The sequence below is a fragment of the Coregonus clupeaformis genome, chromosome 11, assembly GCF_020615455.1.
Source record: "Coregonus clupeaformis isolate EN_2021a chromosome 11, ASM2061545v1, whole genome shotgun sequence".
In the NCBI taxonomy this organism is placed as follows: Eukaryota; Metazoa; Chordata; class Actinopteri; order Salmoniformes; family Salmonidae; genus Coregonus; species Coregonus clupeaformis.
In genome coordinates this window covers 38,667,770-38,683,761 of record NC_059202.1, presented here as the reverse complement: position 1 = coordinate 38,683,761, position 15,992 = coordinate 38,667,770, and the positions used below count along the sequence as shown (strand labels likewise).

General features: G+C 45.4%; 1 protein-coding gene across 2 annotated transcripts in view; it reads left to right on the top strand.

Annotated features, from left to right (window-relative positions):
- Positions 1-15,992, top strand: part of LOC121576637 (N-terminal EF-hand calcium-binding protein 2) — a 160,470-nt gene that overhangs the window by 53,586 nt on the left and 90,892 nt on the right. For both annotated transcript variants that reach the window (XM_041889944.2, XM_041889943.2), the window contains exon 3: positions 14,643-14,751. In XM_041889944.2, coding sequence (XP_041745878.1) covers positions 14,643-14,751 — 109 coding nt within the window. The remainder of the gene's footprint in view (positions 1-14,642; positions 14,752-15,992) is intronic.

The following is a 15,992-nucleotide window of genomic DNA, read 5'->3' as shown; positions in this document are numbered from 1 at the left end:
CTGTCTCACCAGTGATCTCAGAATGTCTTCCTCTGCCTCCTGCAGGGCGGATATACAGTATTTACGTAGCCTAACACCACTATCATATGCCAACCTATTGGCAGTACTGTCACTGGCTGTGTAAGCCTGGGGGAGGGAGTGGGCAGAGAACGCCCTATAAGAAACTCCTCTCCAGCGATCGCTCACAGCAAGGATCACGATTCTCCATTTAATTATGTGCTTATTTAACTGGAAGAGAGTGAGGACTGCCAGCAGGGGAGACGTTATGAAATAAGGAGATTCAGTAAAACTGTGGTTGAAGCCATTTGGTTGTTGCTGCGGGGGGACTGTGCTGAACACAGGTTCATGCAGCATACACAGTCTGAGATACATACTGTAGATACAATACATGTGCAGTACACACAGTGAATGCACACTGTCAATGCATAAGAACATGCATACCAGCAAAATAAGTGCTTGCCTGTAGTATTATTTTGTGAAGGATTTGACTATCATACTCAAATGAAGCGATAGATCCCAGTTGTCCATCCAGTTTCCTGTGAGGTGTAGAAGTGAATCATCAATGGGACTTTTCTGCTCAAAGCAGACAGACAGTCTTGCTGACCTTCTTACTAACCAGAACAAACAAACCACTCAATAAGACAGGATCACAGCACTGCACTGTGTGTCCTGGCATAGATTACACTATATATGCCATTTAGCAGACACTTTTATCCAAAGCGACTTACTGTCATGCATGCACCCAAATCAACGAAGGGTGTCAGGTAGCAGGATGGCAGAGAGAGGTGACAGGGTGGCTGAGTTAGACTGAAGGTAACGGTTAGAATCAGCCTCTTGGTAATTTCATCAACATCAGCGCTTTCTCTCTTTGCTTCTCATTTATTTTAGAGCACAGGAGTTGGTGACAGTCAACAAAGTTTTTAACATGGGATGATGACATTAAGTAAGATTTTAAGTTTTAAAAAAATGATTGACATGCCTGGTAAATGGCCAGAGTGTTGAGATTATCTCTGTTTGTTCTTGGCGAGGTATGTAAACCATCCTGAGGGTAATCTATCTGTGTGTTTCTGTTAATGCCTGCCCTTTCTGTGCTCTCATTAATGAGCTGCGGTCATGATGGTGTCAATCACATGACATGGGGGATGGCTGGATGTGATGTGCTTCTCTGAGCCAGGGCTCAGCAGGGTCTCTTGTCCAAATGACATTTGGATGCTTGGTAATTAACCAGGCTGCCTTGCTCTGTGTTTGTTTGTGTGTGTGTGTGTGTGTGTGTGTCTCAGAACTCTGTGTGATATTACAAAATGAAACCTCCCCAAAGGTAGCCTTTGAGAATGGTAGAAATGTCATAGGCCGAGCCTTAGAGGAAAAACAGCCCTCCACCTCTTCCTCTGTCTCTCTTTTTCTCCCATGGCCATGACCACCGTTGTTCAGGAGCAACTTTTATCACTGAAGGACAGACTTTTGTCCTTCCAAATGATGCCCTCCAGCACGTGGACACTTTGACCTAACAAACGATAATTGCCTTGACATCTACAGGAGTGGCAGCCTGCAGTCAAGTTGAAAGAACTCATTGCAGCAGCTGTACCCTTTCTCTAGTCCAGGGTTTCATAAACTATGGGTCGGGACCCAAAGTGGGCCCTGGGTTGTGAGTTATGAGAATATATCTATAATCACACACAATTTCTTCTTAATTCGGGTTGTTAGTGGACAATTTGGGTCATGAGCTGAAAAAGTGTCAGAACACCTGCTATAGACAATTACTTTGAGGGGACTCCCCGTTATATTCAAAGCTACAGTACCGTAGCACAATATCCACAGACCAATTTCAGTGCCAATTCTGTACTGTATGTTGTGTTGTCTCGGGTGCTTTCTCAGACTTATTTTTCTTTCAGACTATGAAGAGTTTAGAATTTAAACTAGCACAGTACGGTGCATGATGCAACAGTGATAACTAGAAAGTAGTCTAACCCTGGTTGTTGATGATGTCAATCTCATACCAAGGATTGCAGTAAGATCACTGTGTGAGGTCTGAGGGTGAAGTGACAGCTTGTAGAAGAGCTTTGAAACTCTTCAATTTACTTTATTAGAATGACCACTCCCCACCAACCTCCCAGTGCCCAGTTGCCCCTAGTTACAGCACTCTGGAATCCTTCTTCTCCCATGAGGCCATTCAGCTCGCTGTTACCATGGTGTCACATTCATCCCTCTAAAATTGCATACTGTATCTCCAGATGGCTGAGTGCTTTAATGAAATGAAAATCCAATCTAAGGTCAGATCATGGCCTCATCTCATGTGTATCATATCTCCATAGAGGTTTGTATCCACTGATTGAGTGGCACATCCTACATTGTTTTATTCAGAAAGTTCATTAACCGTTTAACGATCCTTCCCTCATGGAAGACCTGCCATTGAACAGTAGCCTGGTGTAATTAAATCGTTCCTTCCAGGGTTTTTTCTTAATGTCTGTTGGTTTCAAAGTGGATGTCCAGTCCAGTGTATTGAAATGCTTTCACTACCTCAGGATTTTCACCACACAGCATGAACCCAAAAAAATAATTGAAAATGTTTAATCCTCTGAGGAAATAAAAGTGTCTTATTAGATTAGTGCTCCTCTGAGTGAGTGGGAGTAGAACGTGGGATGTTATTATTGTCTACAGTACAGTGCACTGCTGGGCTATTCAAATTCTCTCAATTTTCACCCCCCTCCTTTCTTCTCTCTTCTTTTTCTCTCTTTTACCCCCTCCTTGGTCTGTCATGTTCCAACTTCCAAGTCACATTTCTAGTACATTATTAGATACCCGCATATTGCCAATTCTAAAGTCCATTTAGAGACTTAACGTGCAGAGGAAAAAAACCTTCTGGTTGTGAAATAAGGTGATTAACAGCAAAACAACCAAAATGCAGCAAGACTACCACCATACAACCTCCTTCATGCCCTCGACATTCTACATTATATTATTAACCATAAAACATAATTACTCAACATAAAGCCGCAGTATTGACCATCAGACATAACTGACCATAATGACCATGAGACACCATTAGTACAAATTAAATCCCCCCTGACCATGGAATGGTGTTAGGTACCATCAGAGACCTTCTCCCATCGCTGCATGAATCGTCATCAACTTGATACATTGGTCTTTTTGACTATAAAGCATAATTACTTAAAACCGCATTATGGATATTTGCATGCACACACAGATACTCACACACACGCGTACGCTGCGCATGCGCACACACGCACAATTTGTGCTGAGCAGTGACTCTTGTTGATCTACTTGATTGATGATGATTACATGAAAGTCTGTCCTTAGCTGCTGAATAAGAGGAAATGGGGATCATTTAATAAAGCTTCTTCACTCATCATATCTCCATAAAAAGCCTTAATGTACTGGATTAAAGTATTATCTATGATCATGCTAAATTACCCATTGGTAGTTTGAGCACAGTGTCCTTTGTTATGATTTGGGGGTGACTGATTTTGTATGTTGCGATAAGATTGGTTTGACTTCTTTGTAAGTATATTAGGATCAGATTGGTTGGGAGTGCTGTGTGCACAGTCACCAAGTCAGTCTGTGTGTGCTTTGCTTCTATTGGCAAGTTGCCTGTGCTGTGGGCTACTGTTCAGAGGTGTTCAGTTTGATCTGTTCGTCACAGCCTCATCCAGGCCACTCTGAGACCATGTAGTAGGAGTACTGTGGATGAAATCTTTATAATATTGGGTTATTGTTAATGAATTGATCCTGTCAGTGACGCTGCTGATCATAATGATGCAGTCCTCTGTTTAACGAGGGTAGAGCTGCAGTAATGAGGGTTGTGCTCCCCCCTGGTCCCATCATGACAGATGGTAGCCACTCAGAGGAGACATGGGACTTACAGTGGGGGAAAAAAGTATTTAGTCAGCCACCAATTGTGCAAGTTCTCCCACTTAAAAAGATGAGAGAGGCCTGTAATTTTCATCATAGGTACACGTCAACTATGACAGACAAATTGAGAAAAAAAATACAGAAAATCATATTGTAGGATTTTTTATGAATTTATCTGCAAATTATGGTGAAAAATAAGTATTTGGTCACCTACAAACAAGCAAGATTTCTGGCTCTCACAGACCTGTAACTTCTTCTTTAAGAGGCTCCTCTGTCCTCCACTCGTTACCTGTATTAATGGCACCTGTTTGAACTTGTTATCAGTATAAAAGACACCTGTCCACAACCTCAAACAGTCACACTCCAAACTCCACTATGGCCAAGACCAAAGAGCTGTCAAAGGACACCAGAAACAAAATTGTAGACCTGCACCAGGCTGGGAAGACTGAATCTGCAATAGGTAAGCAGCTTGGTTTGAAGAAATCAACTGTGGGAGCAATTATTAGGAAATGGAAGACATTCAAGACCACTGATAATCTCCCTCGATCTGGGGCTCCACGCAAGATCTCACCCCGTGGGGTCAAAATGATCACAAGAACGGTGAGCAAAAATCCCAGAACCACATGGGGGGACCTAGTGAATGACCTGCAGAGAGCTGGGACCAAAGTAACAAAGCCTACCATCAGTAACACACTACGCCGCCAGGGACTCAAATCCTGCAGTGCAAGATGTGTCCCCCTGCTTAAGTCAGTACATGTCCAGGCCCGTCTGAAGTTTGCTAGAGTGCATTTGGATGATCCAGAAGAGGATTGGGAGAATGTCATATGGTCAGATGAAACCAAAATAGAACTTTATGGTAAAAACTCAACTCGTCGTGTTTGGAGGACAAAGAATGCTGAGTTGCATCCAAAGAACACCATACCTACTGTGAAGCATGGGGGTGGAAACATCATGCTTTGGGGCTGTTTTTCTGCAAAGGGACCAGGACGACTGATCCGTGTAAAGTAAAGAATGAATGGGGCCATGTATCGTGAGATTTTGAGTGAAAACCTCCTTCCATCAGCAAGGGCATTGAAGATGAAACGTGGCTGGGTCTTTCAGCATGACAATGATCCCAAACACACCACCCAGGCAACGAAGGAGTGGCTTCGTAAGAAGCATTTCAAGGTCCTGGAGTGGCCTAGCCAGTCTCCAGATCTCAACCCCATAGAAAATCTTTGGAGGGAGTTGAAAGTGCGTGTTGCCCAGCGACAGCCCCAAAACATCACTGCTCTAGAGGAGATCTGCATGGAGGAATGGGCCAAAATACCAGCAACAGTGTGTGAAAACCTTGTGAAGACTTACAGAAAACGTTTGACCTGTGTCATTGCCAACAAAGGGTATATAACAAAGTATTGAGAAACTTTTGTTATTGACCAAATACTTATTTTCCACCATAATTTGCAAATAAATTCATTAAAAATCCTACAATGTGATTTTCTGGATTTTTTTTCTCATTTTGTCTGTCATAGTTGACGTGTACCTATGATGAAAATTACAGGCCTCTCTCATCTTTTTAAGTGGGAGAACTTGCACAATTGGTGGCTGACTAAATACTTTTTTCCCCCCTCTGTATACTGTTGATAACTCAATCTCTGTCTCTACCAAGCTCTGTACTGTAGGAGTCTGCAGAATCACCACTTAATAAACCCAAATGATACAGTATGTTGCTGTATGCTTCATACCTACGCTAAATTATTTGATGTGGTAACATCTGTTGGTGAGCATCTGTCCTGTGAGGAATTTGGTGTATTCCTTTATCGTGGCAGAGAGGGCAGGTTTGGCTGTGCTGATTGATGGACGACGATAAGGAAAGCTGACAGCCTTGTGAGAGCCACTTGTGTTCCTCATTTATCAGCTAAAACAGGCCTCTGTCTCTGGGACAGGCCCTGGCTGTGTGTGGTGCTGATCCTCGGTGTGCGTGCGCACACACACACGTTATCATTTTCAGACACGCACACATGCTCTCTCTCTCGTCTCTCTCATTTAGTATTTATTAGGATCCCCATTAGCAGCTGCAAATGTGTTAGTGTGTGTGTATGCATGTCTCTTCACAGTCTGCATTGTTTTATCTGTTTTTACATTTAAGTTACTTCATGTGAAAGAGCGTTCCATGTAGTCGTGGCTCTATGTAGTACTGTGCGTTTCCCAGAATCTGTTCTGGACTTGGGGACTGTGAAGAGACCCCTGGTGGCAGCTCTTGTGGGGTAAGTTATGGGTGTCTGAGTGTGTGCTAGTCGTTTGAACAGACAGCTCGCTGCTTTCAACATGTCAACACCTCTCATAAAGACAAGTAGTGATGCAGTCAATCTCTTCTCTTCTTTGAGCCAGGAGAGATTGACATGCGTGTTATTGATATTAGCCCTCCATGTACATTTAAGGGCCAGCCGTGCTGGTCTGTTCTAACTGTAATTTGCCAATGTCCTGTTTTGTGGCACTTCACCATATAACTGGGCAGTAGTCCAGGTGTGATAAAACCTGTAGGACTTGTTTTGTTGATTGTGATGTCAAGAAAGCAGAGCAGCACTTTATCACAGACAGACCTCTCTCCATCTTAGCTACCGTTGCATCATCTCTCCCTGTCTCACACACACACACACACACACACACACACACACACACACACACACACACACACACACACACACACACACACATTCACACACACATTCACACACACAATCACTTTCAGACACTCCCAACCACAAATTTTAGTCCAGGACATAAAAAAGGAATTACAAAGAGAGAAAATATGGGTCTCTGTAAATGGGTCTCTCTACACCCTTTTCCTGGATTGGGTCATTTGAAATGAGGAAGATGGGGAATAGAGGAAAAGGAGAGAGATGCACACGGAGTGAGATTGAGACATCCCAAGGAGGGTCAGCTCCCTTTTTCTGGTTGCCATGACAACCTGTCAGCCCAGCACCCCAAAAAATTATGATATACAGAGTCTATGTCTGTTCTTATTCTTAGAAGAGTGCAGGATGTGAGAGTCCTGCTGGAAGTAAAAGTGCTAATTGCATCCCTTTTGTCTGTAGCAGCGAGGTCTGCATAGTGTCGTCCCCATTGCCGTCTGCCCACTCAGACACATTAGCAGAACTGTTCCCATCTGTCTGATGTACCCCTGTCAGTCCTCACTAACTCCCCACATGCACATCACATTTTATTACAAAATAACACCACTGGCTATGAGGTCTTTTCTTTGCTTTGAATCTAATCTTGGCTCTATCTGAAAAACGTGGCCATCTGAGCAGAGCTTTTCATGCAGCTTGGTGTTTATACTGTGTCTTTATCAGATCCTGATGCTTGCATACTGTATGAGTTACAGTCCACCTATCAGCCTGGAACACAGAGAATGTTCTTCCCTTTCCCGTTGGTGAATGGAGGAAACACTGGAACCAGTGATCCGCCCACATCAGAAACTGATGTCCAGCCCATATCCCACTGTACCCACTGAGCCGCAGTAGTGGCCATATCCTCCAGGTCATATCCTCCAGCACACTCTAATTTGGAGTAGATTGGGCTGGCGTGCTTCTTCATGCGCATGGTATTCCTTAGTGGGAGTACTGCGGTAAAAGTGGGTCAGTGTTTAATTAACTGCTGGTACAGTTGTGCTGGAAACAGGGTAAGACAGATGGACACAGAAGAGAAGTGGACATGAGCCTGTGTTTAGTAGAGAGATGGTTCTCCTCTGTATCCATCCTCACCCTCCGTTCCAGCAGTTCACTCAGCTCTTAAGTGCCTATGCCGGTCTCTCAGGAGCAAACAAGAGATAAATGACAGTGACAGTGGAGAGAGGAGAGAGAGGGGGACAGAAAGAGCAATGATGAAGGTAGAGAGAAGAGAAAGAACAGGGGAGGGATATCAATAGGATAGAGAGGAGGGCAGAAATAGAGAGATAATGAGAGAGGGATGGAGGGAGAAAGAGAGAGGGGAATGTGCTGCTGCAGCCAAGAATTAGGGCCAGTTGTCAATTTACTTCAAAGTACCAGATTCAAAAGCTTTTCTCTTTAAATGTCCCAATAGTTCTGTTAGGTGGCAATAACGAACACCACTCTCTTTATTTAGAGTTGCACTGCAGTTATTTTCATACACTGGAGTTTAGAGCCTACAAAGTGTCAAATAGCCAAAAGTCCAGTTGAACAACTTCAAGGGCAAACACAATGGCTTCCCATTCACGTGGTTCGCAGGGCAACAGCACGGCTCCAAAGACTCCTGTAGTCCTAATAAAGCTGACTGGAGTCCTCCTGGCTGGGGCCTAGAGTCTGGAGTCTGGTTCCTGGGGCTGGGCTCTAGGCCCGAGGGCTAAGTTTGAGGGCTAGGACCTGGCCTGGTTCTGGGGTCTTGTTCTAGTTCTGGGCTTGGGTGTAGGGCCCCTCAGTGGGTCCAGAGTGGCTCAGTGGGAGCCTGATGGGTCAGGAGCAAGCTCTCTTCCAGGTCCAGATGCCTGTTCGGCCATGTAGCAGTACTGTACACCATTCTGGACTCAATGATTACTGATCTGCAGAGAGCTGACCGGTCTGTAACAAAAGCTCTGCAAGTGGTTGCATCTCAAATGATTTTCACTTCATTGATCTTACAGCTTGCAAATGTCCAGAGTATTGTGTAAATTCTTTACCATAATCTATAATGGTTCAGCATTGATGGAAGACTGGAGGGTGATTATGATAGATCATGATGCGGAGGAGGAAGATGACGATGATACATACATATACATAGCTTGTGCTTTGTCGAGTAAGGCTTAAACTATGTATTTAGATTGTAGTTAGGTATTGTAGGTAGTTATCGTGGGTTGTTGTATGTAATTATTGTAGGTTAGTATTGTATTCAACTGTGCCGGGTGTAGCACGAAGCTAGCTAGCTAACCCACCACCTGGACTAGCTGGCGAGTAGCTATTAGCAACGGTATAGTTGTTTCACGCCTGAGAGTGCCTGTAATTACGCCAGCTGGCTGCCTACAATAATTACATACAATAATTGCCTACCATTCAGCTGTTTTCTAACCTCATTGTCTGAACCGTTAACGTTAGGTAGCAAGTGGCTACTGTGCTTGAAATTTAGCTAGCTTGTTGCTACCTGGATAGCTACTAGTAAACAATAGCTGGAACGACCGAGCGAACAGACGCGAACTGGCTGAGTCGATTCAGTGGCTAGCTTTGCACTTGGCTAGCTAACAGTAGCTGCTAGGGGTAAGTCATAACCTACATTTGTGTTTTGTTTTTTTACATATTGATAGCCCGAGTCGTTCAAGGAACTCGGGACATGGGTGACTAGTTAACGTTAGTTTGGCTCTCTCTGTGTGTTCGTGCCGTGAAAGGAGGGGTTCTTCTTTGTCTGAAAGCAATGGCTAGCTAGTTTGCTAACTATTCTAGCTAACTAACTGGCTGAATAAATTGACGACGGACTCGCTCAAGCTGTCGGGACTAACCCACAACGTTAGACACGGACACGAACGATCTGCTTGCGTGTTGATACACTGGTGGTTTGTTGTGGCCGGCATGCTAGCTGGCTGTGGCGTCTTATGACGAGGTGCCCGGACGATTTTCACAGAATAATACTGCACCTAGTTAGCTAGCTGAATAAACTAAATTAGTCTATTCCTAGAAAACATTGAACCGCTGTAGTTTACAACAATTATAGTTTCTGAGGTGGAAGTTGGGAGAGTTATATTTGGGGGTTGTGGTGAGGGAGGCCCCGCTCTCTCCTTTCCCAGATGTTTAGTTCATTTCATTCCGATCTCCTCTGCATTATTGTAGCCATCTGCTGCAGCCTGTCAACTATGCCTCTGCCTATCCCTGTTCTCTCCTCTCGGCACAGGCTACACAAACGCCTCACACCGCGTGGCTGCTGCCTCTCTAACCTGGTGGTCCCTGCACGCACCTCCCACGTGGAGTTCCAGGTCTCAGGCAGCCTCTGGAACTGCCGTTCTGCTGTCAACAAGGCAGAGTTAATCTCAGCCTATGCTACCCTCCAGTCCCTCGACTTCTTGGCGCTGACGGAAACATGGATTACCACTGAAAACACTGCTACTCCTGCTGCTCTCTCCTCGTCTGACCATGTGTTCTCGCATACCCCGAGAGCATCTGGTCAGCGGGGTGGTGGCACAGGAATCCTCATCTCTCCCAAGTGGACATTCTCAATTTTTCCCCTGACCCATCTGTCTATCTCCTCATTTGAATTCCATGCTGTCACAGTCACTAGCCCATTTAAGCTTAATATCCTTGTCATCTATCGCCCTCCAGGTTCCCTTGGAGAGTTCATCAATGAGCTTGACGCCTTGATAAGTTCCATTCCTGAGGATGGCTCACCCCTCACAGTTCTGGGGGATTTCAACCTCCCTACGTCTACATTTGACTCATTTCTCTCTGCCTCCTTCTTTCCACTCCTCTCCTCTTTTGACCTCACCCTCTCACCGTCCCCCCCTACTCACAAGGCAGGCAATACGCTTGACCTCATCTTTACTAGATGCTGTTGTTCTACTAATCTCACTGCAACTCCCCTCCAAGTCTCCTACCACTACTTTGTATCCTTTTCTCTCTCCCTCTCCTCCAACACTACTCACTCTGCCCCTACACAGATGGTAATGCGCCGTCGCAACCTTCGCTCTCTCTCTCCCGCTACTCTCTCCTCTTCCATCCTATCATCTCTTCCCTCTGCTCAATCCTTCTCCCTCCAATCTCCTGATTCTGCCTCCTCAACCCTCCTCTCCTCCCTTTCTGCATCCTTTGACTCTCTATGTCCCCTATCCTCCCGGCCGGCTCGCCCACCCCTCCAGCTCCGTGGCTTGATGACTCATTGCGAGCTCACAGAACAGAGCTCCGGGCAGCTGAGCGGAAATGGAAGAAAACTAGACTCCCCTGCGGACCTGGCATCTTTTCACTCCCTCCTCTCTACATTTTCTTCATCTGTTTCTGCTGCTAAGGCCACTTTCTACCACTCTAAATTCCAAGCATCTGCCTCTAACCCTAGGAAGCTCTTTGCCACATTCTCCTCCCTGCTGAATCCCCCCATCCTCCCTCTCTGTGGATGACTTCGTCCAACCATTTTGAAAAGAAGGTTGACGACATCCGATCCTCGTTTGTTAAGTCAAATGACACTGCTGGTCCTGCTCACACTGCCCTACCCTATGCTTTGACTTCTTTCTCCCCTCTCTCTCCAGATAAAATCTTGCGACTTGTGACGGCAGGCCGCCCAACAACCTGCCCACTTGACCCTATCCCCTCCTCTCTTCTCCAGACCATCTCCGGTGACCTTCTCCCTTACCTCACCTCGCTGATCAACTCATCCTTGACCGCTGGCTATGTCCCTTCCGTCTTCAAGAGAGCGAGAGTTGCACCCCTTCTCAAAAAACCAACACTCGATCCCTCTGATGTCAACAATTACAGACCAGTATCCCTTCCCTCTTTTCTCTCCAAAACTATTGAGCGTGCCGTCTTTAGCCAACTCTCTTGCTATCTCTCTCAGAATTACCTTCTTGATCCAAACCAGTCAGGTTTCAAGACTGGTCATTCAACTGAGACTGCTCTTCTCTGTGTCATGGAGGCTCTCCGCACTGCTAAAGCTAACTCTCTCTCCTCTACTCTTGTCCTTCTAGACCTGTCTGCTGCCTTTGATACTGTGAACCATCAGATCCTCCTCTCCACCCTCTCCGAGCTGGGCATCTCCGGCGCGGCTCACTCTTGGATTGCGTCCTACCTGACCGGTCGCTCCTACCAAGTGGCGTGGTGAGAAGCTGTCTCCGCACCACGTGCTCTCACCACTGGTGTCCCCCAGGGCTCAGTTCTAGGCCCTCTCCTATTCTCGTTATACACCAAGTCACTTGGCTCTGTCATATCCTCACATGGCCACTCCTATCATTGCTACGCTGACGACACACAACTAATCTTCTCCTTTCCCCCTTCTGATAACCAGGTGGCGAATCGCATCTCTGCATGTCTGGCAGACATATCAGTATGGATGACGGATCACCACCTCAAGCTGAATCTTGGCAAGACGGAGCTGCTCTTCCTCCCGGGGAAGGACTGCCTGTTCCATGATCTTGCCATCACGGTTGACAACTCCGTTGTGTCCTCCTCCCAGAGTGCGAAGAGCCTTGGCGTGATCCTGGACAACACCCTGTCGTTCTCCGCTAACATCAAGGCGGTGACCCGATCCTGTAGGTTCATGCTCTACAACATTCGGAGAGTACGACCCTGCCTTACACAGGAAGCGGCACAGGTCCTAATCCAGGCACTTGTCATCTCCCGTCTGGATTCCTGCAACTCGCTGTTGGCTGGGCTCCCTGCCTGTGCCATTAAACCCCTACAACTCATCCAGAATGCCGCAGCCCGTCTGGTGTTCAACCTTCCCAAGTTCTCTCACATCACCCCGCTCCTCCGCACACTCCACTGGCTTCCAGTTGAAGCTCGCATCTGCTACAAGACCATGGTGCTTGCCTACGGAGCTGTGAGGGGAACGTCACCTCCGTACCTTCAGGCTCTGATCAGTCCCTACACCCAAACGAGGGCATTGCGTTCATCCACCTCTGGCCTGCTGGCTCCCCTACCTCTGTGGAAGCATAGTTCCTGCTCAGCCCAGTCAAAACTGTTCGCTGCTCTGGCACCCCAATGGTGGAACAAGCTCCCACACGACGCCAGGACAGCGGAGTCACTCACCACCTTCCGGAGACATTTGAAACCCCACCTCTTTAAGGAATACCTGGGATAGGATAAAGTAATCCTTCTACCCCCCCAAAAAATTAATAAATAAATAAAATAAAATAAAACAAAAGACTAAAAAATATTTAAAAAATAAAATAAAAAATAAAAAAATAAGAAATATTCAAAAAATATATAATATAAAAAACAATTGTAAAGTGATTATCCCACTGGCTATAAGGTGAATGCACCTATTTGTAAGTCGCTCTGGATAAGAGCGTCTGCTAAATGACGTAAATGTATATGTAAATGTAATGATGACTATCATTATTATGGCGATGATGATTATGGCGATTATGACATTGTTGGTAATGATTCTGGTGATAATGGCGATGATGATATCATGATAAAGACCATGCTTATTGATCAATGTGCGTATACAGTACCAGTCAAGTTTGGACAAAACTACTCATTCCAGGGTTTTCTTTATTTTTACTATTTTCTACATTGTAGAATAATAGTGAAGACATCAAAACTATGAAATAACACATATGGAATTATGTAGTAACCAAAAACGTGTTAAAGAAATCAAAATATATTTTATATTTGAGATTCTTCAAAGTAGAAGACTCTTGGCATACTCTCAACCAGCTTCATGAGGCAGTCACCTGGAATGCATTTCAATTAACAAGTGTGCCTTGTTAAAAGTTAATTTGTGGAATTGATTTCCTTCTTAATGTGTTTGAGCCAATCAGTTGTGTTGTGACAAGGTAGGGGTGGTATACAGAAGATAGCCCTATTTGGTAAATGACCAAGTCCATATTATGGCAAGAACAGCTCAAATAAGCAAAGAGAAACGACACTCCATCATTACTTTAAGACATGAAGGTCAGTCAATCCAGAAAATGTCAAGAACTTTGAAAGTTTCTTCAAGTGCAGTCGCAAAAACCATCAAGCGCTATGATGAAACTGGCTCTCATGAGGACCGCCACAGGAAAGGAAGACCCAGAGTTACCTCTGCTGCAGAGGATACATTCATTAGAGTTAACTGCACCTCAGATTGCAGCCCAAATAAATGCTTCACAGAGTTCAAGTAACAGACATCTCAAAATCAACTGTTCAGAGGAGACTGGGTGAATCAGGCCTTCATGGTCACATTGCTGCAAAGAAACCACTACTAAAGGACACCAATAAGAAGAATGGACTTGCTTGGGCCAAGAAACACGAGCAATGGACATGAAATCTGTCCATTTGGCCCGATGAGTCCAAATTTGAGATTTTTGGTTCCAACTGGTGTGTCTTTGTGAGACGCAGAGTAGGTAAACGGATGACCTCCGCATGTGTGGTTCCCACCGTGAAGCATTGAGGAGGAGGTGTGATGGTGTGGAGGTGCTTTGCTGGTGACACTGTCAGTGATTTCTTTAGAATTCAAGGCACACTTAACCAGCATGGCTAACACAGCATTCTGCAGCGATACGGTATCCCATCTGGGTTGCGCTTAGTGGGATTATCGTTTGTTTTTCAACAGGACAATGACCCAAAACACAGCTCCAGGCTGTGTAAGGGCTATTTGACCAAGGAGAGTGATGGAGTGCTGCATCAGATGACCTGGCCTCCACAATCACCCGACCTCAACCCAATTGAGAGGGTTTGGGATGAGTTGGACCGCACAGTGAAGGAAAAGCAGCCAACAAGTGCTCAGCATATGTGAGAACTCCTTCAAGACTGTCGGAAAAGCATTCCTTATGAAGCTGGTTGAGAGAATGCCAAGAGTGTGCAAAGTTGTCATGAAGGCAAAGGGTGGCTACTTTGAAGAATCTCAAATCTCAAATATATTTTGATTTGTTTAACACTTTTTTGGTTACTACATGATTCCATATGTGTTATTTCATAGTGTTGATGTCTTCACTATTATTCTACAATGTAAAAAATAAAGAAAAACCCTTGAATGAGTAGGTGTGTCCAAACTTTTCACTGGCGCTGTACATATAATCACAATGAGCCTAGTGGTAATGGCAGTGATCATGGTGTATAGCTGCATGGCTAATATCCGCTGTTAACCTGATGGTTGTCTCCACTTCTCCTCTCCTCCTGCAGATGATGGGAAGCTGTCTCTGGACGAGTTCCAGGCATTCTTCTCCGACGGGACACTGAATGAGGAGGAGCTGGAGAATCTGTTTCACTCCATTGACTCCGATAACACCAGGTGAGAGCATCATCACACTGCTGAAGCAGAGGTATGGACTGGACCATTTGGGTCTGGAGCCCAGGGAGGAGATAGCATTGAATATATATGAAATGATCACAAATCATCCTATAGTTTCGGTCTACTCTTGTCCAAAGCTGAGACATCCCAGGACCTTTACGTCCCTCTTTTCATGCTAGGAGCCTATTCACTAACATAAGGGCTAAGGAGGATGTGCATGTGTGCGTCTGCATATGTGAGCAAATGGGCCTATCCTACAGGTGTGTGTGTGTGTATATACAGTGGGGAGAACAAGTATTTGATACACTGCCGATTTTGCAGGTTGTCCTACTTACAAAGCATGTAGAGGTCTGTAATTTTTATCATAGGTACACTTCAACTGTGAGAGACGGAATCTAAAACAAAAATCCAGAAAATCACATTGTATTTGATACATCAGAAAAGCAGAACTTAATATTTGGTACAGAAACCTTTGTTTGCAATTACAGAGATCATACGTTTCCTGTAGGTCTTGACCAGGTTTGCACACACTGCAGCAGGGATTTTGGCCCACTCCTCCATACAGACCTTCTCCAGATCCTTCAGGTTTCGGGGCTGTCACTGGGCAATACGGACTTTCAGCTCCCTCCAAAGATTTTCTATTGGGTTCAGGTCTGGAGACTGGCTAGACCACTCCAGGACCTTGAGATGCTTCTTACGGAGCCACTCCTTAGTTGCCCTGGCTGTGTGTTTCAGGTCGTTGTCATGCTGGAAGACCCAGCCACGACCCATCTTCAATGCTCTTACTGAGGGAAGGAGGTTGTTGGCCAAGATCTCGCGATACATGGCCCCATCCATCCTCCCCTCAATACGGTGCAGTCGTCCTGTCCCCTTTGCAGAAAAGCATCCCCAAAGAATGATGTTTCCATCTCCATGCTTCATGGTTGGGATGGTGTTCTTGTGGTTGTACTCATCCTTCTTCTTCCTCCAAACACGGCAAGTGGAGTTTAGACCAAAAAGCTCTATTTTTATCTCATCAGACCACATGACCTTCTCCCATTCCTCCTCTGGATCATCCAGATGGTCATTGGCAAACTTCAGACGGGCCTGGACATGCGCTGGCTTGAGCAGGGGGACCTTGCGTGCGCTGCAGGATTTTAATCCATGACGGCGTAGTGTGTTACTAATGGTTTTCTTTGAGACTGTGGTCCCAGCTCTCTTCAGGTCATTGACCAGGTCCTGCCATGTAGTTCTGGGCTGAT